Raw genomic sequence first — 26,218 nt, 5'->3', positions numbered from 1 at the left:
GACTATCAGCCCTGGTGCTTCTCAGTCTTTGTTTTCCACAAAGCCACCAGCACAGGTCCGCTGAAGTCAGGTCCCAGGACTGCAGTCGTCACACACCTGGACCCACTGTGGGAGCTAGGGAGGCATCTAAGACCCTGGCCCAGCCCAGCCCCCATGTGTACGTGCCCACAAAGCCCACAGCTGCTAAGGCCAGACCCGTCCCAGCCGTGGGAGCACCAGTTGTCCGTTCAGATGTTCCACAGGCACTGCATTTACAAAGCCAGCTGCGGAGGTGTGAATCTGCGGTTTGCACAGCCGTGGGCAAAGATTTCAGCTCTGCTTCCTAAATTGCACAGCCCCTTTCGTCCTACCCCATTACTTGGAGATCTTTCTTGTCCTTTCAGATGTTTGAGGTGTTCTGCTAGTGTTCAGTAGGTGTTCTGTGAGAAATGTTCCATTTGTACATGTATTCTTGATGTATTTGTGGGAAGAGATGAGTTCCATGTCCTACTACTCCACCATCTTGATTCCGATCCCCTGTCCTTCCACTTTTTGAGGAGGTGCTGAGGATTTATTGTTTTGGATGTCATGATAAACTCTGGGATGAAGTTTAAATGGCTTTATCCTTTTGGTTGAAGGCAGGCAAATAACAGTGTTACATCATGGTGCCTTAGTTTTTTGTCAGTACCAGCTAGTTTCTCAGTATCTCCAACTTTATAATAAAGTAATTGATTTGCTTAGCATTTAAAAAGTTACCCTATCTACCATTTTATATCTGTACATAAAGATACAACACAAGGGCTTCCCTGGTGGCGCAGTGGTTGAGAGCCCACCTGCCGATGCAGGGGACACGGGTTCGTGCCCCGGTCCGGGAAGATCCCACATGCCACGGAGCGGCTGGGCCCGTGAGCCATGGCCGCTGAGCCTGCGCGGCCGGAGCCGGTGCTCCACAACGGGAGAGGCCACAACAGTGAGAGGCCCGCGTACCACAAAAAAAAAAAAAGATACAACACAAGCTGAATGCTATCATTTTTCCTTACCTATGGGTATATATGTTTGTTTCAAGAGTAGAATACAGCCTCACTGGTAAGAGTATCTCTAGTCTTATATTAAAATGAAAATCATTCATTTTTAATTTTTGCTTCTCTACTTTTGTAAAATTATGACATCTCCTGTTGGCCCTTTAACTATTTAGAGTATGGATGACTGCATTTTTTGGCATAAATTATTTTTAAATATGGAGTAATATCTGCACAGTCCTAGGGATACTGGTTATTATCTGATAAGTGGTCCTCTACTGATAGTGACCTGTAAACCCTAGATTTCAACAAGTCCACTATGTATTCCTCAACAAAAGTGAGGTGACTTCAGATATGACCAATTTAAGCTTCTTCCATCCCATCAGTAATTCTGTATAAACAAAAGCAATGCATAAAGGTTTTCCACTTTGTAATAATTTAAAAATCACACCAGTTAATTTTTAAAATTTTATTCAGGGAGCAAAAATAAAACAGCAATCACTTTTTTACACCACATTAGGATAAGAACACTTCATAATTGTCATCGTCAAATTTACCAGGTATCAAAGAGTCTTGATTTAAGGTCACATGGCATCTCAGTCAACTGTCAGAGTTCAGTAGTTTTCACCCTGAAGGGTAGTAACACTACCGTGTTAATTCAATCAGAAGATATTCCAAAAGAGAGCCATAAATTAGCCAGAGCTTATAGTAAGAGAATGACTGGTATTAAAGAAGGCTAAACCTAAAGTATGATTATATTCCTGCTACTTCCTGTCTTTGCATTTAAGGATTACTTTTACCCTGCCAGTAGAAGTAGGAGCCCTGAAAAACTAGACTAGAGACATTCCCTGGTGTTGCATGTGTGAATAAGGAAAAAAAAAAAATCCCAGGATCTTTTATACGTCTTGTACAATTTGATATGAGGTGTTTACTATCAAATAATAACCTTGAAGAGGTTTTTACCTTACTTTTTGTTTTTTGGTACTTTCTGGCATGTTCATTGAATCTCATCAAATAAAGCCTCATTGAAGAGAGCGTATCTTTAAATTCTTAGCATAATTTCTGTTTTGTGCAGAGCAGCTGGAGGGGATGATGGGCCTTTTCAGTCCTAAAGCTAAATTCCCCACCATTGCCCTAAGCAGACCTTCACTTCTCCCCAAGAAAATTTCTTAAGAAATAAGACAGCTGCTTTGTTCCAGGTACAGGCAAATATAGCTGAAAGTTGTTGTGACCTTCTAGTATTCGACTCATATTGTCTCTACAATTCCACCTACATTTTCTAAACTATCAGCACTTTGAATTGGCAGAGCTGCCCTTCCCGTCTCTGAAACGCGTGCGCTCACATTGGCACCATTGCTAATAAGGAGATTTAAACCTGAGGATGACTCATTGTTAATGACCCGTCTTATGTACCACTTCCTCTTTCCAGCCACCAGAGCACACAAGAAGGAGCTAAACAAGCAAATGACTCTAAAGGAGAGTTGGGGTTCCTAAACCCAGGTTTTATCACTGAACTCAAAAACCCACACACACCTTCTCCCCTCTTCCTTAGGATGAGAACGTCTTAACTGACCTCTGCCCTCCTATCAACAATACAGTTGACCCTTGAACAACACCAGTTTGAACTGCCTGGATCCACTTATTGCAGATATTTTTCAGTAGTAAATTCTGTAGTACTACACAATCCATGGTTGATTGAATTCACAGCTATGGAGGGCCCACTGTAAGTTATACTCGGATTTTCAACAACAAGGAGGGTGGGCATCCCTAACCCCCTTCTTGTTCAAGGGCCAACTGTATTTGAAGATACTCAGAGGGAATTTATCTTCAAAGTTATCTTGAATGTTGTTTATTTTCATAACCTAAAGTGATCTTGTAAAACTCCAATGGGATATTATAGTGAAGCTGAATGTTTTATAGAATCCTTCTTACTTGCCAGAAATGCTTGTTTTATGTATCTTTATGAAAGAATAATTGTCAGGCAAGTGCACTAAAAAAGGTAATTATTTTTCTAGGATATTGAATCAGTCAACCCCAGGGACAAAAACATGGGTAATGTTTTCAAGTACTCATTTTACCTTCCCTTTGAAGAACAAGTTAATATTTTAAAATGCAAGTTAATCTTTAACTTAGGTGCATTTTCAGTAGAAAGCATGATTTTTTCAAAATATGTTAAGAAATTGTCATTAGTGGTAGGCAATCAATCAGCTATCAAACTAAAGTTTGGCCTTTTAGGAGCTATTGTAAGACCCAGGATGATAATTAATTTAACACTGGAATAATTGGAACTTTAGCAATTTTTGGCAAAGTGCTTCTCTGTGATGGTGAGTATTCTGGAATTTCCCCCCAAATTATAAATTTTATTATTATTATGTTGAATCTTTGGCAGATGCCTTTTTAAATAAGAAAAGAATCAAAACCTTTCCCCGGTGTGCTATTAAAGGAATTTCCCTCTCCATAGCCTTGTGTATTAAGTTATTAAGGCTTGATCCCAAAGTGGTATTTCAAAATCATTCTTAAAAGTGTTAGTAGGATCAGCATCACCAGTGATCTAAAGTAAAAATATGTCACTTCTCTGAATTTTTCAAACACTGTGTGATAAATGATCTTGGGGAAAACGAGCTGCTTGAACTTCTTTTAAATTCTAGGGACCGACATGGCTTTCAATGTATGTGCTATATTAGAGAAGAATACAACAGAGAAGGGCACTACATCTTAATTTATTTTTTTTATTGAAGTAGAGCTGATTTACAACGTTGTGCTAATTTCTGCTGTACAAAAGTCACTCAGTTATACACGTATATACATTCTTTTTCATGTTCTTTTCATTATGGTTTAACACAGGTTATTGAATATAGTTCCCTGTACTATACAGTAGGGACCTGGTTGATTATCCATTCTAAATGTAACAGTTTATATCTACTAAACTCAAACTCCCAGTCCATCCCTCTCCCTCCCCACCTCCCCATTGGCAACCACAAGTCTGATGTCTATGTCTGTGAGTCTGTTTCTGTTTTGTAGATAGGTTCATTTGTGCCATATTTTAGATTCCACATATAAGTGATATCATATAGTATTTCTCTTTCTCTGTCAGACTTCACTTAGTATGATGATCTCTAGTTGCATCCATGTTGCTGCAAATGGCATTATTTCATTCTTTTTTATGGCTGAGTAATATTCCATTGTATATATATATACCACATCTTCTTTATCCATTCCTCTGTCGATGGACATTTAGGCTGTTCCCATGTCTTGGCTATTGCAAATAGTGCTGCTGTGAACATATGGGTGCATGTATCTTTTTGAATGTAGTTCTATCTGGATATATGCCCAGGAATGGGAGTGCTGGATCATATGGCAACTCTAGTTTTTTTAAGAACCTGCATACTCTTGTCTGTAGTGGTTGTACCAATTTACATTCCCACCAACAGTGTAGGAGCGTTCCTTTTTCTTCACACCCTCTCCAGCATTTGTCATTTGTAGACTTTTTGGCCATTCTGACTGGTGTGAGGTGATACCTCATGGTAGTTTTAATTTGCATTTCTCTAATAATTAGTGATGTTGAGCATCTTTGCATGTGACTCTTGGTCATCTGTATGTTTTCTTTGGAGAAATGTCTATTTAGGTGTTCTGCCCATTTTTCAATTGAGTTGTTTTTTTTTTTCTTTTGGCTGCATTGGGTCTTTGCTGCTGTGCGTGGGCTTTCTCTAGTTGCAGCAAGTGGGGGCTACTATTCATTGCAGTGCGCGGGCTTCTCATTGTGGTGACTTCTCTTGTTGCGGAGCATGGGCTCTAGGCACGTGGGCTCAGTAGTTGTGGCTCGTGGGCTCTAGAGCACAGGCTCAGTAGCTGTGGTGCATGGGCTTATTTGCTCGTGGCCAGTGGGATCTTCCCGGACCAGGGCTTGAACCTGTGTCCCCTGCATTGACAGGTGAATTCTTAACCACTGTGCCACGAGGGAAGTCCCTGGTTTTTTGATATTGAGTTGTATGAGCTGTTTGTATATTTTGGAGATTAAGCCCTTGTCGGTCACATTGTTTACAAATATTTTCTCCCATTCTGTAGATTGTCTTTTGTTTTACAGTTTCGTTTGCTATGCAGGCACTGCATTTTAATTTGGCAGCATCTAAGACTCTCCAGGTGTTGGGATTCAACTATAGCTTATGCGTTCTGATTGTCATTTGTCTGTTCACTTTGATCTGGCACAACGAGCATTAACACTTACTTATCTTTTCTAAGGACAAGGCCTCTCTCCCCCACTCCTCCTCTCTCTCTTGCAACATCTAATTTGTTAGAAGGAAAGATGATAAACTAGCCAAGGAAAACCTAAACCTTTGACTTTAATGTATTGGCGTCATAAACACCATGTTTTGTTTTGTTTTGTTTTTTATTTAGTTTTTCGTTGTCTGAGCATCTTGAAGTGGCAAGTTAGTGATTTGCTTAGCTTTTTCTTAATAACATAAATGAAATGAGAGAAAAGTAACCAGGATACATTTTCTGACTTTGGTGAAAGGACTATGACTCATCTTGTTAAAGGCATGCAGGGATCTTAATTTCAGAGAATAACATATGTTAGTCCCAACTGTTTCTATATCCATTGTGATCATGACATGATTTGGAGAAAATGTTGTAAAAGCATATTTACTTTCATTCTATTCATTTTATGGAACAGAATAGTCCAGGAAATAGACACTGAGTGGACAATAACATCATGCCATTACTTAAATTACTATAACAATTAATGTGTTGGCAGGAACTTACCTTGCACCTTTCAGGGGTAAGCCAGCTTCATTTTGCATAACTCTAAAAGTTTTTTTTTTTTAAGTTACTTTTTTGAAACCCGATTCTATACATATCAGATCTTCTTATGATTTATTAAGAACCTGGGGAGGTGTAAGACTTACATATAAGGAGTAATGGACTTTGAAGAAAAAGAGGTTTCTAAGTGGCTCTTGGGGTACAATTTAAAGGGTACAGTTAGGATAATGGAGTGAGGGATATAGGCAATGGTTTCACTAATTACTTAACTGTCAGATTGATTCACTTGCTTCTCTAGTTTACAACAGAGGTAATCATTTAATACACAAGACTTTGGTGAGCTAGAGAACACTCAGCAAGAAATGGGCTGGCAGTGGGAAAAAATATCACTCAAGAATAAGCACAAATAAAAAATCAACTTCCAAAGGCTCTTGATACCAGTGATTTTCCACTCCTGTTGGGATTTTGATTTCTTTCCAGAAGAATTGCAGCAGTGGCCTCCTGCCAGAGGAGAACAATATTCAGCTTATAGTGCCAACTGCCACTTATAGCTATCTCTCCAGTGGTAGAAGCCCCTCAGATTTTTATATCTGCTGCTTATTAAAAAGCTCTTGACTTTCCCTTGGCTCACTGATCGAGGAATGCCTGGGAGCCTACATACAACAGGTGATCCCGTTCCTGTCAAACAAATGCCATCACACTGTGGGTAGGTACAGAAGGCTAGCCTGAGTGGCCACTGATTCCTTCCACCAATTCAGGCTAGCCTCTCATCAGGATACTGTAACTTATTTAGATTTTGCGGCAGGTGTCTGAAAGTCAACATAATAGGTGTAGATGCTTCCAAAGGCCATTCTTTTCTTTCATTGGTATCCAGCCATAAAAATCACTTGCTTTCATTGTCTATACACAGCCCCAAATATCAAGACAGCTATCACACAGCCCATACATTTCTGACCTTGTCCTCTCTGTCCTCTTCCTTTATGCTCCTTGTTTATCAGAATGTCTTCATAAGTGAAATGACTCTGGTAAGAACCTTTACCTCGTGTTTAAATGAGAAAGTAAGTAATGGAGTTTGCCATTTTCTTTCCATATCATCCTTCGCTTAAAGCAGTGACTTTGTGTTGGAATCACATGGAGAGCTTTAAAAGATTCTAGTCACATTTAAGTTTAAAAAACACTGATTTAAAAGTTGCACCAGTTATAAAATAAGAATAATGTTTTGCCTTATTTTGGTAACCATATTCCTCAATTTTTAAACATTCATACTCTAAGAGTATTTGTTTTGCTTTGAAATACAGTGCTTCATATTGTGTCATGAATATGGAAGTGACCACAAGTAAGAATATATGTGATCTTACATATACAGAAAAGTATTATGAGATGAGGTAAAGGGTGGGAAATATACCAATGCTACTCTGAGTTCATAATTGAATAATCACTTACTCTGCCTTAATTGCCTCATCTCCAAAATCTGAAGGTTAAACCAGGTAGGTCTAATACCTTCTGGCTTCTTTCTCTGATCCTATCATCAGTACCACTTCATTTCTGAGGATACTGATTTCTCCATAGAGCTAGGTGGAAGGGGATATTTAAACCCTCTGGAAATATTATATTTAAACAGTATCAACTTACTAATAAGGCCATGTTTCTATGATTGTAATTATCCGGTTGTAGCAAGACAGGGCAAGTGTATTTATTTTCTCCCTTTCTCCTCAGTCTTGTCCCTCCTGCCAGATTTGTTGCAACAACTCATTCAGTGAGACCAAAAATTCCTTCTTTGGTTAGTAAATAATGGCTGAATTATATATATCAATTCAAATGGAGATGATTGTAATTAATTAATAAAACAAAAGTAAGTATGAAGAAAGATCATTTTCCTAGGTTGAGTTTTTTTAAGGTTAATAAAGATATGTAAAGGTTAGGTTAGATGTTTTCTTAAACTACAAACTGTTGTCATTTTTGAAATGTGTAAGCATTTGTTTGTATAAGTAATATGTATTCATTGTAGAAAATGTGGACTCTTCAGGAAAGCCCAAAGAACTAAATAACTTACTGGTATTCCAACCACTGAGAGAGATGCTCTTTTCACAGCTGGGCTTATTTCTTTGCTTCACAAATATGAATTCCTTTTAAAAAATAAAATTAGGAGCAAATTATGTATACAAGTTTCTGACTTGCTTGTTTAAATATCATATTGTCTTTAAATATTATAGATATAAAAATATATTCATAATATATTAGGGAAATGCTATAAGTAATAACCATTCCCTCAAACTTAGATATAACTCATGATTTTGAGACCTATTGGGAATGAGGAAAACCAGGTTACCTTGTGCGAATTTGAGACTCTTGGATGGCTATACAGTGAGCATCCTAACCATCTTAGCTAACATAAAAGGGATGCTATTTAAAAGTAGTTTAAAAGGATTCCAGTCTGTTGAAAGATTCCCATATATTGTAAAGTCTCATTGTTTGCGGCCCTATTCTGTGGGTCCTGCCTGTGCCCTGTGGCTCGTTGTCTGCCTACTGAGATGGCTAGGCAATCTTGATTCTCTGTGGTCCTCCCAAGGTTGAGATTCTGTCTGGAGATCTGGACTTCCTCGCCTGGACCCTCCTGTAGGTGCCCCAGCCTTGCCTCCTGACCCTGCATGTAGTCACTGGTCTTTCAACCAAGAAGACCCCATACCTCACAACTTGGAATGCATGCACCTTGATCATGGAGCAGGAAGGCTTTAATCTCTGGGGCACCATGCAGTGTCACACGACTCTTCCTAAGAGATCAGCACAATAGCCTATAATTCATAAAAGGACCACTGTTGAGTTTTTCAAAATAAAGGTAGCCCATTCCTTTCTTCATGCTGGTAAACCTCTGGAACAGTAAGGCTGTTATCCCTGACCTTCAGCACTTCACGTATGTCTGTTGTCCAGGTTCAGATCACTGTGATCCTTTCTGTTCTGCATGTGAACACGTTTGAAGTTGTGCACATAATGCATCAATTTCCATCCCTGGCTTTTCACAGTTGATTGCCCTGAAGACCTGCTGGTCTTATCTTCACAGAAGATTATAGAATATTATTTTTAGAGAATAATTATTTCCTCTCTGTGCATTTATGCTAATCACTAATTTGTATATCCATGTATAACTGATTTGCTCTGTTTTTAAGTCCCTGAAAATTCAGCAAGTTGCTGTTTTACCATTTATTTCTTTTGATTAAAATGTGTTTGATACAAACACATTTGTTCTTAGTTCACCTATTTTAAGTTTTTTACCATCAAGCTAAAGGCATGTTACTTGTTCGTATTGGCCATGCGGTTTCTGTCATATTGATGGAAGACACTGATAACTATCTGAAGATTAAAAACTGTAGTAATGTACTTAGTACAAAACATTGTTTAATGTGCTTGAGACCAAAAATAATAACTCTTCAGGGTTCTTTTCTCTCCTGGTTTTCAGGGTGCTGGTTGCACAGCCCTGGTGGTAGCTGTGGTCGCAAGGAAGCTGGAACTTACCAAAGCAGAAAAGCACGTGCACAACTTCATGATGGACACTCAACTGACAAAAAGAGTAAGTTACCACCCTTGTATCTCCAAGGGGAATATTAGTGTTTTTTCTTTCTTTGGTTTAAATTTTCATTTTATTTTATGTTGGAGTACATAGTTGATTTACAATGTTGTGTTAGTTTCAGGTGCTCAGCATAGTGATTTAGTTATACATACACATATACCTATTCTTTTTCAGATTCTTTTCCCACATAGGTTATTACAGAATAATGAGTAGAGTTCCCTGTGCTATACAGTAGGTCCTTGTTGTTTATCTGTTTTATACATAGTAGTATGTATATGTTAATCCCAAACCCTTAATTTATCCCCTCCCACCCCTTTCCCCTTTGGTAACCATAAGTTTGTTTTCGAAGTCTGTGAGTCTGTTTCTGTTTTGTACATATATTCATTTGTATGGGGGCTTCCCTGGTGGCGCAGTGGTTGAGAGTCCACCTGCTGATGCAGGGGACGCGTAACGCAAAAAAAAAAAAAAAATCATTTGTATCATTTTTTTATATTCCACGTATGTGACATCTATGGTATTTGTCTTTGACTTACTTCACTTAGTATGAGAATCTCTAGGTCCATCCATGTTGCTGCAAATGGCATTATTTCATTCTTTCTTATGGCTGAATAATATTTCATTGTATATATGTACCACATCATCTTTTTTTTTTTTTTTTTTTTTTGCGGTACACGGGCCTCTCACTGTTGTGGCCTCTCCCGTTGCGGAGCACAGGCTCCGGACGTGCAGGCTCAGTGGCCATGGCTCACGGGCCCAGCCGCTCCACGGCATGTGGGACCTTCCCGGACCAGAGCACGAACCCGAGTCCCCTGCATCGGCAGGCGGACTCTCAACCACTGTGCCACCAGGGAAGCCCCCACATCATCTTTATCCATTCATCTGTAGATGGACATTTAGGTTGCTTCCATGTCTTGGCTATCGTAAACAGGGCTGAAATGAACATTGGGGTGCATGTATCCTTTCGAACCGTGGTTTTCTCCAGATATATGCCTAGGAGTGGGATTGCTGGATCTTATGATAGCTCTATTTTTAGCTTTTTAAGGAACTTCCGTACTGTTCTCCAAAGTAGCTGCACCAATTCACATTCTCACCAACAGTGTAGGAGGGTTCCCTTTCCTCCACACTGTCTCCAGCATTTTTTGTTTGTAGATTTTCTGATGATGCCCATTCTGACTGGTGTGATAACTCATTGTAGTTTTGATTTGCATTTCTCTAATACTTAGTGATGTTGAGCATCTTTTCATGTGCCTCCTGGCCATCTGTATGTCTTCTTTGGAGAAATGTCTACTTAGGTCTTCTGCCCATTTTTGGATTGGCTTTTTGTTGAGTTGTATGAGCTGTTTGTATATTTTGGAGATTAAGACCTTTGTCAGTCGCATCATTTGCAAATATTTTCTCCCATTCTGTGTGTTGTCTTTTCGTTTTGTTTATGGTTTCCTTTGCTGTGAAAAAGCTTTTAAGTGTAATTTGGTCCATTTGTTTATCTTGTTTTCATTTTCATTACTCTAGGGGGTGGATCCTAAGAGATATTGCTGCAATTTTTGTCAAGGAGTGTTCTACGTTTTCCTGGAAGAGTTCTATGGTATTTGGTCTTACATTTAGGTCTCTAATCCATTTTGAGCTTATTTTTGTGTACAGTGTTACAGAAAGTTCTACTTTCAGTCTTTTACATGTAGCTGTCCAGTTTTCCCAGCACCACTTATTGAAGAGACTGTCTTTTCTCTATTGTATATTCTTGTCTCCTTATTGTAGATTAATTGAACATAGGTGTGTGGGTTTATTTCTGGGCTTTCTATCCTGTTCTGTTGATCTATATTTCTGTTTTTGTGCCAGTACCATACTGTCTTGATTACTGTAGCTTTGTAGTATAGTCTGAAGTCAGGGAGCCTGATTCCACTAGCTCCATTTTTCTTTCTCAAGATTGCTGTGGCTATTCAGGTTCTTTTGTGTTTCCAAACAAATTTTAAGACTTTTTGTTCTAGAACTGCAGAAAATTGGGAATTTAAAAGGGATTGCATTGAGTCTGTAGATTACCTTGGGTAGTATAGTCATTTTGACAGTAATTGATTCTTCCAATCCAGGTACATGGTATATTTTTGCAGCTGTTTGTGTCCTCTTCAGTTTCTTTCATCAGTGTCTTATAGTTTTCTGAGTACAGGCTTTTTACCTCCTTAGGTAGGTTTCTCCTAGGTATTTTATTCTTTTTGATGCAATGGTTAATGGGATTGTTTCCTTAATTTCTCTTTCTGATCTTCAGTTGTTTGTTAGTGTATAGGAATGCAAGAGATTTCTGTGTATTAATTTTGTAACCTGAAAATTTACCAAATTCATTGATGGTCTTCTGGTATCATCTTTAGGATTTTCTGTGTATAGTGTCATGTCATATCATGTTTACTTCTTTTCCAGTTTGGATTCCTTTAATTCCTTTTTCTTCTCTAATTGCTATGGCTAGGACTTCCAAAACTATGTTGAATTAAAGTGGTGAGAGTGGACACGCTTGTCTTATTCCTGATCTTAGAGGAAATGCTTTCAGCTTTTCACCATTGGGTATGATATTAACTGTAGGTTTGTCATATATGGCCCCTATGTTGAGGTATATTCCCTCTCTACACACTTTCTGGTGACTTTGGTGAGTTTTTATCATAAATGGGTGTTGAATTTTGTCAAAAGCTTTTTCTGCATTTACTGAGATGATCATTTGGTTTTTATTCTTCTGTTTGTTAATGTGGTGTATCACACTGATTGATTTGCAAATATTGAAAAATCCTTGCATCCCTGGGATAAATCCCTCTTGATCATGGGTGTATGATCCTTTTAATGTACTGTTGGATTCAGTTTGCTAGTATTTTGTTGAGGATTTTTGCATGTATGTTCATCAGTGATACTGGCCTGTAAGTTTCTTATTTTGTGGCATCTTTGTCTGGTATCAGGGTGATTATGGCCTCATAGAATGAGTTTGGAAGTGTTCCTTCTGCAATTTTTCAAAATAGTTTCAAAAGGATAGGTGTTAACTCATCTCTAGATGTTTGATAGAATTCGCCTGTGAATCCATCTGGTCCTGGACTTTCATTTGTTGGGCATTCTTTAATCACACTTTCAATTTCAGTGCTTGTGACTGGTCTGTTCATATTTTCTATTGTTTCCTGGTTCAGTCTTGGAAGATTGTACCTTTTCAAGAATTTTTCCATTTCTTTCAGGTTGTCCACTTTATTGGCATATAGTTGCTTGTAGTAGTCTTATGATCCTTTGTATTTCTTTGGTGTCCATTATAACGTCTCCTTTTTCACTTCAATCATTTCATTTATTGATGTGAGCCCTCTCTGTCTTTTTCTTGATGAGTTTGAATAAAGCTTTATCAACTTTGTTTATCTTTTCCAAGAACCAGCTTTGAGTTTTATTAATCTGTGCTATTGTTTTCTTTGTTTCTATTTCACTTATTTCTGCTCTGATCTTTATGATTTTTGTTTGTTCTTTCTCTAGTTGCTTTAGGTGTAAGGTTAGGTTGTTAGTTTGGGATTTTTCTTGCTTCCTGAGGTAAGATTGTATTGCTATAAACTTCTCTGTTAAAGGTGTCCCATAGCTTTTGGATCATCATGTTTTAATTTGTCTCTAGGTTTTTTTTTCATTTCCTCTTTGATTTCTAAAGTGATCCATTGGTTGTTTAGTAACACTTGTTTAGCTTCCATGTGTTTGTGTTTTTTATAGTTTTTTTCCCCCCCTTGTAGTTGATTTCTAATCTCATAGCATTGTGGTCGGAAAAGATGCTTGGTATGATTTCAGCTTTCTTGAATTTATCAATGCTGGGCTTATGGCCCAGTATGTGATCTATCCTGGAGAGTGTTCCATGAGCACTTGAGAAGAAAGTGTACTCTGCTCTTTTTGGATGGAATGCTCTATAAATATCCATTAAGTCTATCTGATATAATGTGTCATTTAAGACCTGTGCTTCCTTAATGATTTTCTGTCTGGATGATCTGTCCATTGCTGAAAGTGGGGTGTTAAAGTTCCCCACTATTATTGTGTTACTGTCGACTTCTCCTTTTATGGCTGTTAGCATTTTCCTTGTGTACTGAGATGCTCCTACATTGGGTGCATATATATTTATAATTGTTATATCTTCTTCTTGGATTGATCCCTTGATCATTATGTAGTGTCCTTCCTTGTCTCTTGTGAGTGTTTTATTTTAAAGTCTATTTTGTCTGATACGAGAATTGCTACTCCAGCTTTCTTTTGATTTCCATTTGCATGGAATATCTTTTTCCATCCCCTCACTTTCAGTCTGTATGTGTCCCTAGATCTGAAGTGAGTCTCTTGTAGACAGCATATAGATGGGTCTTGTTTTTGTATCCATTCAGCCAGTCTGTGTCTTTTGCTTGGAGCATCTAATCCATTTATATTTAAGGTCATTACCAATATGTATGTTACTGTTGCCATTTTCTTAATTGTTTTGGGATTAATTTCATGGGTCTTTTTTCTTCCTTTCCCCCTTTGTTCTCTTCTGATTTGATGACTATCTTTAGTGTTGTGTTTGGATTCCTTTTTCTTTTTTGTGTGTATATCTGTTGTAGGTTTTTGGTTTGTGGGTACCATGAAGTCTTGATATAGCAGTCTATAAGATTGTTTTAAGTTGCTGGTCTCTTAGTTTCAAATGCATTTCCGGTATCCTGCATTTGAACTCTCCTCTTCTCACACTTGCTGGTTTTGATATCATATTTGTGTGTGGATTATTTCCTACCTTTACTGTACGTTTGCCTTTACTGATGAGCTTTCCCATTTGTAATTTTCTTGTTTCTAGTTATGTCCTTTTCTTTCCCACCTAGAGTTCTTTTAGCATTTGTTGTAAAGCTGGTCTGGTGGTGCTGAATTCTCTTAGCTTTTGCTTGTTTGCAAAGCTTTTCATGTCTCCATTGAATCTGAACGAGAGCCTTGGTGGATAGAATATTCTTGATTGTAGCTTTTTCCCTTTCATCACTTTGAATATATCATGACACTCCCTGCAGAGTTTCTGTGGAGAAATCAGCTGATAACTTTATGGGGATTCCCTTCTTGCTTTTAATATTTTCTCTTTGTCTTTAATTTTTGTCAGTTCAATTACTATGTGTCTTGGTGTGTTTCTCCTTGGGTTTATCCTGTATGGGACTCTCTGCACTTCCTGGACTTCAGTGAGTGTTTCCTATGTTAAGGAGGTTTTCAGCTATTATCTCTTCAAATATTTTCTCAGGGTCTTTCTCTCTCTCTTCTCCTCCTAGGACCCCTATAAGGTGAATGTTGGTGCATTTACTGCTGTCCTGAGGTCTCTGAGACTGTCCTCATTTCTTTTCATTACTTTTTCTTTATTCTGCTTTGACGCAGTGATTTCCACCATCTGTCTTCCAGCTCACTTATCTGTTCTTCTGCCTGATGTATTCAGCTACTGATTCCTTCTAATGTATTTTTTCATTTTAGTAATTGTATTATTCATCTCTGGTTATTTGTTCTTTGTTTATCTAGATCTTTGTTAAACATTTCCTGTATGTATCTTTTAGGTTTGTGCCTCCACTCTTTTTCCATCATCTTGGATCATCTTTACTATCATTATTCTGAATTCTTTTTCAAGTAGCTTGCCTATCTCCACTTAACCTAGTTGTTCTTTCGGGGTTTTATCTTGTTCCTTTGTCTGGAACATATTCCTCTGCCATCTCATTTTGTCTATCTGTCTGTGTTTGCAGTCCCACAGGCTGCAGGATTATGGTTCCTCTTGCTTCCGGTGTCTTCCCACTGGTGTGTGGTGCTGGGTCTTGTCCCTCTGGTGGGCAGGGCCATATCAAGGGGTGTATTTTTAGGCAGCTGTGCACTCAGGAAGCTTTTAAGCAGCCTGTCTGCTGTTGGGTGGTGCTGTGTTCTTGCTCTAAGGTGTCCCAGCACTGGAGCCTTCAGGCTTTTGGGTGGGGCAAGGTCTTGGCATCAAAAGTGGCAGCCTCCAAGACAGCTCTCACCTATGAGTGCTCCCCAGTACCTCTGCCACCAGTGTCCTTTTTCCCTGCAGCGAGCGACAGCTGCCCCTCCACCTCCCCAGGAGACCCTCCAAGAGCAGCAGGTAGGTCTGCTTTAGGCTCAAACGAAATCACTGCTTTTTCCCCTGGGTTTCGGTGTGCACAAGACCTTGTGTGCACCCCCCCAAGAGTGGCAGTTCTGCTTCCCCCAGTCCTGTGGAGTTCCTGCGATCAAGTCCCACTGACCTTCAAAGCCAAATGCTCTGGGGGCTCCTCTTCCTGATGCCAGTCCTGCAGACTGGGGAGCCTGATGTGGGGCTCAGAACCTCTGTGATATGATTATGTGGGAGAACCTCTGCAGTATAATTATTTTCCACTTTGTGGGTCACCCACCCAGTGGGATTGTATGGCAAATGCACCCCTCTTACCATCTTGTTGTGGCTTCCTCTTTGTCTTTGGAAGTAGAATATCTTTTTTGGTAGGTTCCAGTCCTTTTTTGTTGATGGTTGTTCAGCAGTTGTGGTTTTGGTGTTTTCGTGAGAGGAGGTGAGCTCAGGTCCTTCTACTCTGCCATCTTGTCCGGGGCGCCTGTTTTCTTTCAGTGTTGGACAATAATAGTTTTTACTTTGAAGCTGAAATGATATGGTTTAAAGTGAAGGCATTCTTGGAGTCAGTTCCATTTCTTCACATTGAGAATAAACTCTTCCTAACTTTAGGTCAGTCAGGAAGTAATTGGAAAACCTTGGTATTTACTCAAGTATAAAAATAAACCACATAAAGCTAAAAGAGGCATACTTAACATTTAAGTTTGCAGCATGCAAGAGGAGACGAATATTGGATTGAGTAGGAAAGAATATACCATCCGTGTATTATAAAAAATTGTATGGGAAGGTGATTCAACTGATATTTTACTGAGCTTCTGTGAGACAGTCACTGTTGTAAAGACTGGGGTTGCAAAGACAAAAAAAACCCACTACCTTTAGGACCCCAAGGTAGGGGTAGAGAGATGTTGAAAATGGTATGGCATCCAGACAGGAGAAAACAGTCATCACAGGTTTTTACAGAGCCCTCGCTCTGTGCCAGCCACTGCTTTAAGCATGTCACCTTAGAGCGCTGGCTGGCACACTTGTTTCATCCTTACAACTTTCTGAGTGAAGTGCTAGGATCATAGCCATTATACAAATGTGGAAGCCAAGACCCAGAGGCTAGGTATCCCATGTACAAAGAAAAAGATTTGTATCACGCTAAATTTTTAGCCTCTCTTCATAGTCACTTGAGACACCAAAATAACAAAATTATTTTACAGCAGTCATCTTGCTATATAACCACTCCTCAACATGGAATCTGATCGGTCTGCCATTGAAATAACAAAATACGTTGTCATACTTTACCCATAAAAGAATCAAGAGAGGTCTCAAGCAGCATTCTAATTGTAGTGTTTTTACTCACTCTACATCTTATCTATCAGACACTATTTTGAGACTTCATTGCAGTTAGTAGGTCCACACAATTCTAGGTGATCAAAGACACTTAGTTGCCACCATGCTTTCAACCTGGATTTACCACTTTGGAATGTCTTCTACTTTACACAGGTTTCTCTCATTTTCTTCAGTTCCTGAATTCATTCTCTAAATTCGTGAACATTTCTAAATGTTACAGGGAAGCACACAGAGGGTGGAAGGAGAGAGGTAAAAGAGCTGAGTTGAAGGTTGGGGTTCTTGTAACCCTCAAAGATATCCTAGGAAACGAAAATACGTGCACATTACATTATTAGTCCACATCTAATCCAAAATTGTAGCACATGTTTCGTGTATCTTAAGGATCAGAAGTTGTGCAATATCAAAAAAAATCTCTTCCATAAAGTCCCTTGTATAATCCAGATAATTTTATCATGAAGATTATGTTTTCACAGGAATTAAGTTAATGCCACACTTAAGATACTATGTAGAAAAATACCTTACAACAGCGTATAATCCACATATATCCATGTATTGAGAAATCTTTTCAATAGAAAAAAAAACTGGTGACAAAATCCACATAATGAAAACTTTTTAAAAAACAACTTAGCACACTTAGACAGATTTCCCCATGTTTTATTTTGAGAAGAAAAAAAAGTAATTTCTTTACATTTACCTTGGGATATTGATATTCTATATCTTTATTATTGAAACATTTTAGCAGTTGGAAAAGACAAGGGCTTTGATTTAAAAATCTACCATTTAACATTGTTGTATACTGCTTTTGATGAGGATGTATGTGAGAATCACAGAAGTCTCCCAGTTTCTTTCAGGAGACACTCCAGGTTGATTTTACAGTTTAGCTACTTTAGCTGAGGGTCCCTCAACCTCAGCACTATTGGCCTTTTGGGCTGGATATTTGTTGTATGGGACTTTCTTGTGCATTGCGGCATGTATAGCAGCACCCTTGGCCTCCACTCACTAGAAGCTAGATGCCAGCAGCACTTCCCCTAACTAACTTGTGACAACAAAATTGCCTCTAGACTTTGCCACATGTCTCCTAAAGGGACAAAACGTCTACAGTGAGAACCACTGGTTTTGCTCGTTATTCCCCAAAGATTTACGGGGACAAGTCCCCTTAACAGATACTCTTTGACCATCCTGAATTTATTGTCATCTTCTTCCTGGGAATAATGTATTCATTTCACAAAAATATACTTGGACCTAATGTAGTCAGGGTTCTGAGTTAACTGCTATATTCCAGGGATCAGATAATTTTAAGCTTTTATAATGCTGTTCCTTCAGTAAATCAGATGAAAGTTCTGTTTCTACCTGCTTGGCGGAAAAGATCTATGGATCTAGATGACCTTCCTTTAGTTCTTGGGACTAGAACTCATTTCCCCAATCATCAGGTTTTCTGATGTTACTGCTTTTCTGTTGTAAGTTCTTATATACATTTGATAAACTCCCTGTAGATGATGTTGAATTAGGAGTCATATTGTTGGTAGAAAGCTTTTTCAGTAAAAAAGTACTGTTCTAGTTTCAAAATTCACATTCTCCATCATGCTTATGATGCTTTATTAATTCTGTTATCTCACTACTATTGCTTAAAAGCGCAGCTACTTTGAAGTATTTCTTGCGAACAGGGTCTCTAATAGGTCTGAGAAAGACACTCGAGCAGGCTTGATGACAGGTCTATTTTTATAGGCAAAATGTCACTAAGTACCGAAGCAAATGTTAAAATGGCATTAAAATCAAACATAAATTTAAATCAAACATAAATTTCTGGTTTATGATTCCCATTCCGTTATTATACTCAATATAACATGAAAATAATAGCCCTTTTATGGTTCTCTCTGTATTATTTTATACATTGATTCCATTTGGTTATTTATGGAATTTTTGAAGAAAAAAATCTAAAATAATTTCTGGATAATAACCAAGAATAAACAAGGACCTAAAAGCCATACATAGTTACTAAGATGACAGATTAAAAATGAAAATATCCCCTGAAACACTACATCGAAGTTTTTTGATGGTCAACAGGAATAGTGGTCACAGACATTCTGAAATCTTAATATGACTTTTTTAACATTCATATTGCTTTTCTTTAAATGATAGATTATTCTTCCAGGAAGAAATGGAACCTTCCAAGCCTTCTAGTGTGTGTTTTAACTAAACTGAACAATGTCCATGAAAAATTATCCACCATGTACAAAGTTTGAGGAACAATTTTATACAGAAATCATTTCTCTGTGGGACTACATTAACCACATAAAATACTATGTTTGAAAGTAGAACACACAATTCACTGGGCACTAGCATTAATGGAGGATTGTCCTATATAATTCCAAAAGTTTACATGACACTCTGCAATTCAAAAATGGCCAATAGGTCCATGTAACCTAAATAATCTAAGGATTCCAAAATCAAAGCATAATAGCAATAACTTATCAGTAGGCTTAGTAAGACAGAACCAGCTATTTAATCGATTCGTAGCATATGACCTTACAGCCGCAATGTGTTTACCATGCTTAAAGCTTCAGGAAATATATTATTATTACTATTCATTCAGGTTTGAACCAAAAAGAAATCTTGGAGTTTGGCTCTCTGGCTACTTTCATTTTGGAAAGAAACTTTGAGAACCCAGGCATAATATTTAAAGTTGCTAGATGTACCATGAAGGATAATTATACATATTAATGTCCACTGTGGGTGTTTCCAATCCTGTTAAGAATTCTCAATAAGATCCATAATAAGAACACTATTATGTAATTATATGTAATTATGTAATTTTGTTTCTTGCATATCTCTTAACAAGTGAACAGAAATTCTAGAGGATTTACTGTGTAACTTTTATATCCTGCTTGGCTACGTATCCCAGTGGGTTAAAATATAAATGCATGGAACCCTTGACCTTGCCTTGTTCCATCCACCCCGCCACAGGTACCTGGTCTCAAGGAGAACTGGGCTGGCAAGAAAGGTTGGTGCCCTGAGCACATCCAGCCCCGCTGCTGCAGGGGCAGTGAGAGCACATGATGTCCTACTAAGCTGCACAGGCTTAGTGGCCTTGACTTTGTCCCCCAGGCATCCTGGAGGCATCACCCACAGCATATAGAGCAACATTTTACTATAATTATCAGAATGAGAGGCAAGAAACTCTCCTGCCTCAGAAAAGCCTCTGAAGGGAGAGGCAAGAGGAAGAAAAAGAAAGTAGTAAAAAGCAAAGGAAATCTATAAACAAAGTAGCCTGCTAAATAACTCTAATTGTATGTATCATAATCAGCTTTAAGAGCTTTTGTGGTTTAGAAAGTATTGTTTCACATAAAAAATATATTTTACCTTACTACCTATAGCTTTAATATTTACCTAGGAGCCAGCAATATAACATGTCATGTCCTTTATACCTAGGAAAGAGGGTTGAAGGCATCTAGTGACTGTTACTACTTTTAATAGTATAAATGGCTTATAGGGCCTTTGTTTTCTCAAATATTTCTGATTATTTTATGCCTTTCAAAATTTTTCTGATAAAAGACTTGCATTTGAGTTGACAGTGCACTAATATTTTTTTTGCGGTACGCGGGCCTCTCCCCTTGTGGAGCACAGGCTCCGAAACGTGCAGGCTCAGCGGCCATGGCTCACGGGCCCAGCCGCTCCGCAGCATGTGGGATCTTCCCGGACCGGGGCACAAACCTGTGTCCCCTGCATCGGCAGGCAGACTCTCAACCACTGCGCCACCAGGGAAGCCCATAATTTTTTTTTAATTTTTATTTTATATTGGAGTATAGTTGATTGATTGCAATGTTGTGTTAGTTTCAGATGTACAGCAAAGTGATTCAGTTATACATATACATGTATCTATTCTTTTTCAAATTCTTTTCCCATTTAGGTCATGACAGACTATTGAGCAGAGTTCCCTGTGCTATAGTAGGTCCTTGTTGGTTATCTATCAATATTTTAAATATAGCAGTGTGTACATGTCAATTAGTGAGGTAGAACAAATGTTCTTATTTTCCTTTTTCCCTGTGTGTGTCTTTGGGGGTACAGGAAATGGAGAGAGGAAGAGAAGGTTCCTGTTAAGAAAGGGCCCACTTTTCACTTTCCTTGTTCTGTGAAGTAGAGGAAATAAGTTATATTTCAGAGTAGCACTGGGCCATTAATTGGCAACATATAATACAGCTACTAATTATTGAGAGATACCTGTGAATCCCTTGTACCGACTCTCATGGTATCTAGCAAGTGATAGAGACTCAGTAAATTTGTTGAATAAATGGAAATGCTCTGTCCCCTTTAGATCCTAGGTCTCTTCTTCAAACCTGTACACCCTTCGTATCAGGAGGGTCCTTTGGTTGATAAATATGCATCTATGGTTATGATTAGAAGTTTTTATGATACAAATTACTATGGTGCCAAATTTAACACCATAGACACTTTTTAGTACCAGTTATGCCAAAAGCACTGAGCTAGGGAGAAACAATGACGTGACCTCTAAAACTTTGTAAATGCCCTGGAAAGTGGAGCAGGGGCTCCAGAGTTACATTGTTACATGACTATAGAGCAGGGTTCTTAACTGCAAGTAAACTTTCACCTCAGTGATCACAAATGCGCAGACCTACTTCTCCTCTCCCCTGTTTTTCCTGTAAGTTTGGATTAGCATTTTCATGTAACAATTCCCGTCCTTCAAACCTGTAAAACACTGAGGTGTTTCCACCCTGTCTTCTGTTCCCTTTCAACCCTGTGAGGAACCGAGGGGAAAAATCTACTATTATCAGTAGAGGATAAGTTTTTCTATGTTTGGATATATTGTTTTGTTTCTGCTGTATTGAAAAGTAGCAGTTAAATAAGATGCTTTGAGAGATTTATTCCTGTATTTGAAAGGGAGTTAGTTAGTTAGAAAGGGGATGTTTCGCCATAAATGGATATATTTCACAGTTCTTAAAAGCAGCCGTAGGGATTTCATTTTCAGATGAGGAGTCAATTGTTTTTCAGCCTGTCATCTACATTGCATGTTTAGTGAATACGAATCCTACAATATAAGGTCCAGGGGTTATCGCCCACAACAGTACACTCTGAAACTGAGGTTCCCTATGCCCTTCCAGTCATTCCCCCACCGTCCCAAAGAAAAAGAATCATTTAAAATACATTAAGGACAAGCATTGGATCACCTTTGAAAATTTTATAGACTTTAGATGAGAATCCAAACCAAAATTAATTGCTGTGTTGAACTGCTGTGTTCTTGTCTCATCACTTCTTACCCAGTTTTCTCCGTGCCTCGTTAGTCTGTGTTCTAGGTTCTTACTCTGTGTCTTGAGCGGATAAAACCAGGGAGGGAGGATATACCAGGGCCATTACCAGTCCTCCAGGCAGTATATCTGCTCAGAGAGCTGAGACCTCCAGTAGCCAGCCCTTCTCCTTGCTGGCAGGGAAGGGCCTGTCCCAACCCCAGGCAGTGCTGGCTAGTCACTTCCCACTCCTCTCTCTTTAAAAGCAAGGTCCTCCTACAAAGCTACAGTCATCAAGACAGTATGGTACCGGCCCCAAAACAGAGATATACATCAATGGAACAGGATAGAAAACCCAGAAATAAACGCACACACCTATGGTCAATTAAGCTATGACAGAGGAGACAAGAATATACAATGGAGAAAAGACAGTCTCTTCAATAAATGGTGCTGGGGTAACTAGACAGCTACATGTAAAAGAATGAAATTAGAACACTCACTAACACCAAAAATAAGCTCAAAATGGATTAAAGACCTAAATGTAAGCGCAGACACTGTAAAACTCTTAGAGGAAAACATAGGAAGAACATTCTTTGATATAAATTGCAGCAAAATCTTTTTTGATCTGCCTCCTGGAGTTATGGAAATAAATAAACAAATGGGACCTAATTAAACTCAAAGTCTTTTTCACAGCAAAGGAAACCATAAACAAAACGAAAAGACAACCCATAAAATAGGAGAAAATACTTGCAGACGATGCAACTGACAAGGGATTAATCTCCAAAATTTACAAACAGCTCATGTGCCTCAATATCAAAAATAAACCAAACAGCCCAATCCAAAAGTGGACAGAAGACCTAGATAGAAATTTCTCCAAAGAAGATATACAGATGGCCAGGAGGCACATGAAAAGATGCTCAACATCACTAATTATTTACAGAAATGCAAATCAAAAGTACAGTGAGGTAGCACCTCACACGGGTCAGAACGGCCGTCATCAAAAAGGTCTACAAACAACAAATGCTGGAGAGGGTGTGGAGAACCGGGAACCCTCCTACACTGTTGGCGGGAATATAAATTGGTAAAACAGTGGAGAGTAGCATGGCGTTTCCTTAAAAAAACTAAGAATAGAGCTACCATATGACCCAGCAATCCCACTACTGGGCATATACCCAGAGAAAACCATAATTCAAAATGATACATGCACCCCAATGTTCATTGCAGCACTGTTTACAGTAGCCAAGACAAGGAAGCAACCTAAATGTCCATCAACAGAGGAACAGGTAAAGAAGATGTGGTACAGATAAACAATGGAATATTACTCAGCCATAAATTAAAAAATGAAATAATGCCATTTGCAGCAACATGGGTGGACCTGCAGATTATCATACTAAGTGAAGTAGTCAGAGAGAGAAAAACAAATATCATATGATGTCGCTTATATGCAGAATCTAAAGGACAAATGATACAAATGAACTTATTTACAAAACAGAAACACAACTTAGAGAACGAATTTATGGTTACCAGGGGGAAAGGGTGGGGGTGAGGGATAGATTGGGAGTTTGGGACTGACATGTACACACTACTGCCTATAAAATAGATAACCGCCAAGCACCTACTGCATAGCACAGGGAAGTCGGCTCAATATTCTGTAATAACGTAAAAGGGAAAAAAATTTGAAAAAGAATGGATACTTGAATGGTTATAACGGAATCACTTTGCTGTACACCCATAACTAACACATCATTATTAATCAACTAACTATACCCCGATATAAAATAAAAATGTTTTAATTAAAAATAAAAGCAAGGTCCTCCAACCTCAGCAAATTACACTACATCCAGTTCCTTACCTTTGCAAAGGAGACCAGTGTCAGATGGAAGAGCCTTCTGAATGGTGACTCTTACCTTGTGAGGAAGAGAAATGATTCCATAAGAACGAAGAGCAAGAGTTCACTGGAACACCTTTTAACTTCACTGCGGACAAGTCACTTACACGCACCGCTGGTGCTCAACACCCCGTGTTTCGTCTTTCTCTTGGTTGGAGAATGTTCTCCATGCAGAGTCTAATGAATATACAGAGGAAGTCACAACTAAAAGCAGTCTTCAGAAACCAGCCATGTTCTTAAAGTGGGTTCTAGCCATACAATTTCACTCAAAAAGAAAACTCAGCGCCATGAAAAAGGGTTCACCCTCAGCCACCCAACCTGATGTTTTCTCTGCTAAAGTGAAAAAATACACATACATACTTGGGCCATAGTTTTGGTAAATTATAATACTCTTCCTTATTGTAAATCTAAGTGCTGAAAAGGAATTTAACAATAATTCTCTCTAACCTTCTCATGTTAGGGCAAACTAAAATCCTGCCGGGTTAGCTTGTCTCCTTGACCTGACTTGGTTGGTCCACAGTCAAGAACTTAGAACCCATTTCTGCAGCCCAGTTCACTGTTCTGTCTTACCCCACCACACTGCCTGTCTTTAAAAAGTTGTCTTCCTCCACCCAGCCCCCCTCTAGCCTGCAGCTCCCCTTGTGAGACACCCTTTATCGATCACTCAAAAGAATTAAATGACTCAACTTCCCAGAATAAGTAGCTAACAACAAGCACAAGTGAAAGCTCTGGGTCATCAGTTCTTGTCTTGTGAGCAAGGAAGAGGACTTACCAACTGGCAGGAATCTTTGAAGACTTGAAAGTGTCAAGAAAGCAAGTGATTGAAGTCTCACTAGGAAGTATTCACACCTTCCATCAGCTGCAGTAAGTCTTGGCAGTGTTACTTTCATGACTTTATCCTTTAGGTTTGTCCTGTCCATGTGAAACGCAGTGTACTTAAATTACCAACAAAATCATGACAACACAGACTCTCTGTCAGTTGATTAAAGTACGCTAACAAGCAATTTGCTAAGTCACCCTGGGAGGCTGGATGACTGGGTCTTCTTGTACATTCAGCAGGGGAAACATGCCCTTCCTGTAGTGGACAGCCAGAAATGCCGAGCAAGCTTGCAAAGGACAGGGTTAACCTTGGCCTTCTGGCATTTTGCCTTTCTCCAGGAAAACGAAGAACATGGAGAGAGCAACTGCGATACAAGGTGAAGAAAGCAGCACCTCTTGATTTAAAAAAGAAAAAGAAAAGGTAGTTGAAAGGTTCCTCATGGGGTAGAGTTAGAGTAGAAGTTAGCCGTGAAAGAGATCATTAGCCCCTCATACTTCAAGGTAAGCATTCCCAGACAGATACAGGTACTTTTAGACAGGCACAGAGTCAAGAAAAAATTTTTTGAGATACAGTTACTAAACAGAGCTAGAGCTTACCATGATCATTGGGATGAAGAGCATGACAGCCAGCCAAGTTGCAAAGGATTCTGCTCTGGAATTTATCAACTGCTGTGTTTGTTTCTTTTCCTAACAGGTGAAAAATGCAGCTGCCAATGTACTCAGGGAAACATGGCTAATTTACAAAAATACAAAGCTAGTAAAAAAGATAGATCATGCAAAAGTCAGAAAACATCAACGGAAATTCTTGCAAGCTATTCATCAGTAAGTACCATTCTCCTCTTTCATTCTGCATTTGTATCTCTGGGTTTTAATTCTTGCACCTGCTTATTCTTCTTTCACGCGGGAGGGAAAAAGAGAACATTATCATGTTTGTTCCCAGAAGACGTTATTTGGCATTTTAATAATTCCGTAATTTTTCTCAGGATTTCATTTGTCAGTTCATTTGATGGTTAAAAATCATTTATTATTGGGAGAATAGCCACATAATATATTAATTAAAGGGTCTGTTCAGTTTCTTTTTTTAGATAGAAGCAATAATTTTAGTTAAAATTGTATTTCTTGATTTACTTATTCATATAGTTTGCTCTAAGATGTTTAGTTTGTATCTACTACAGACTCTTTAAAGAAATTAACATACTGCCAAGCATCTTTATATGAAGGTAGTACGTACAATTGACTTAATACTCGAATTTTTAAATTAGTTTTCACTCAGAACTTGAGGGATTTTCTAGATGCTATGTGTTCATTATAGAGTTTAGAGTTCCTATAGGCCTTGCAGTCATTATTCTGACTTCATCGAGGCCACTGTTATTCAATTTGTTTAAGTCCTTCGTGCCATTTTATTGTTACTGTTATACCTACCATCATAGACTTATAAAATACAAATCTCTATCTAGCAAGTTTCAATGATAATTTGAAAGCACCAGGTCTTTCTCCCCCAGGCTGGCAGCATCCTTACCGTAAGTACATTATGCGGGT

At 38.6% G+C, this 26,218-nt stretch overlaps 1 protein-coding gene and 1 long non-coding RNA gene across 4 annotated transcripts in view; one reads left to right on the top strand and one right to left on the bottom strand.

Moving 5' to 3' along the window:
- Positions 1-26,218, top strand: part of KCNN2 (potassium calcium-activated channel subfamily N member 2) — a 181,592-nt gene that overhangs the window by 146,376 nt on the left and 8,998 nt on the right. For 2 of the 3 annotated variants that reach the window (XM_004267462.4, XM_049707490.1), the window contains exons 5-6: positions 9,211-9,321; positions 25,374-25,501. In XM_004267462.4, coding sequence (XP_004267510.4) covers positions 9,211-9,321; positions 25,374-25,501 — 239 coding nt within the window. The remainder of the gene's footprint in view (positions 1-9,210; positions 9,322-25,373; positions 25,502-26,218) is intronic. The other variant, XM_033423786.2, reaches the window with a different exon arrangement.
- On the bottom strand, positions 3,429-26,165 carry LOC117200560 (uncharacterized). Its single transcript, XR_007476312.1, has 7 exons — positions 25,510-26,165; positions 25,277-25,366; positions 24,633-24,772; positions 23,968-24,037; positions 23,825-23,879; positions 7,810-7,882; positions 3,429-6,257 (listed from the first exon to the last, which is right to left on the bottom strand). It is a non-coding gene; the product is annotated as an uncharacterized LOC117200560 (long non-coding RNA).

The sequence above is a fragment of the Orcinus orca genome, chromosome 3 (assembly GCF_937001465.1).
Source record: "Orcinus orca chromosome 3, mOrcOrc1.1, whole genome shotgun sequence".
NCBI lineage: Eukaryota > Metazoa > Chordata > Mammalia > Artiodactyla > Delphinidae > Orcinus > Orcinus orca.
This window is presented reverse-complemented; position numbering and strand designations above follow the sequence as displayed.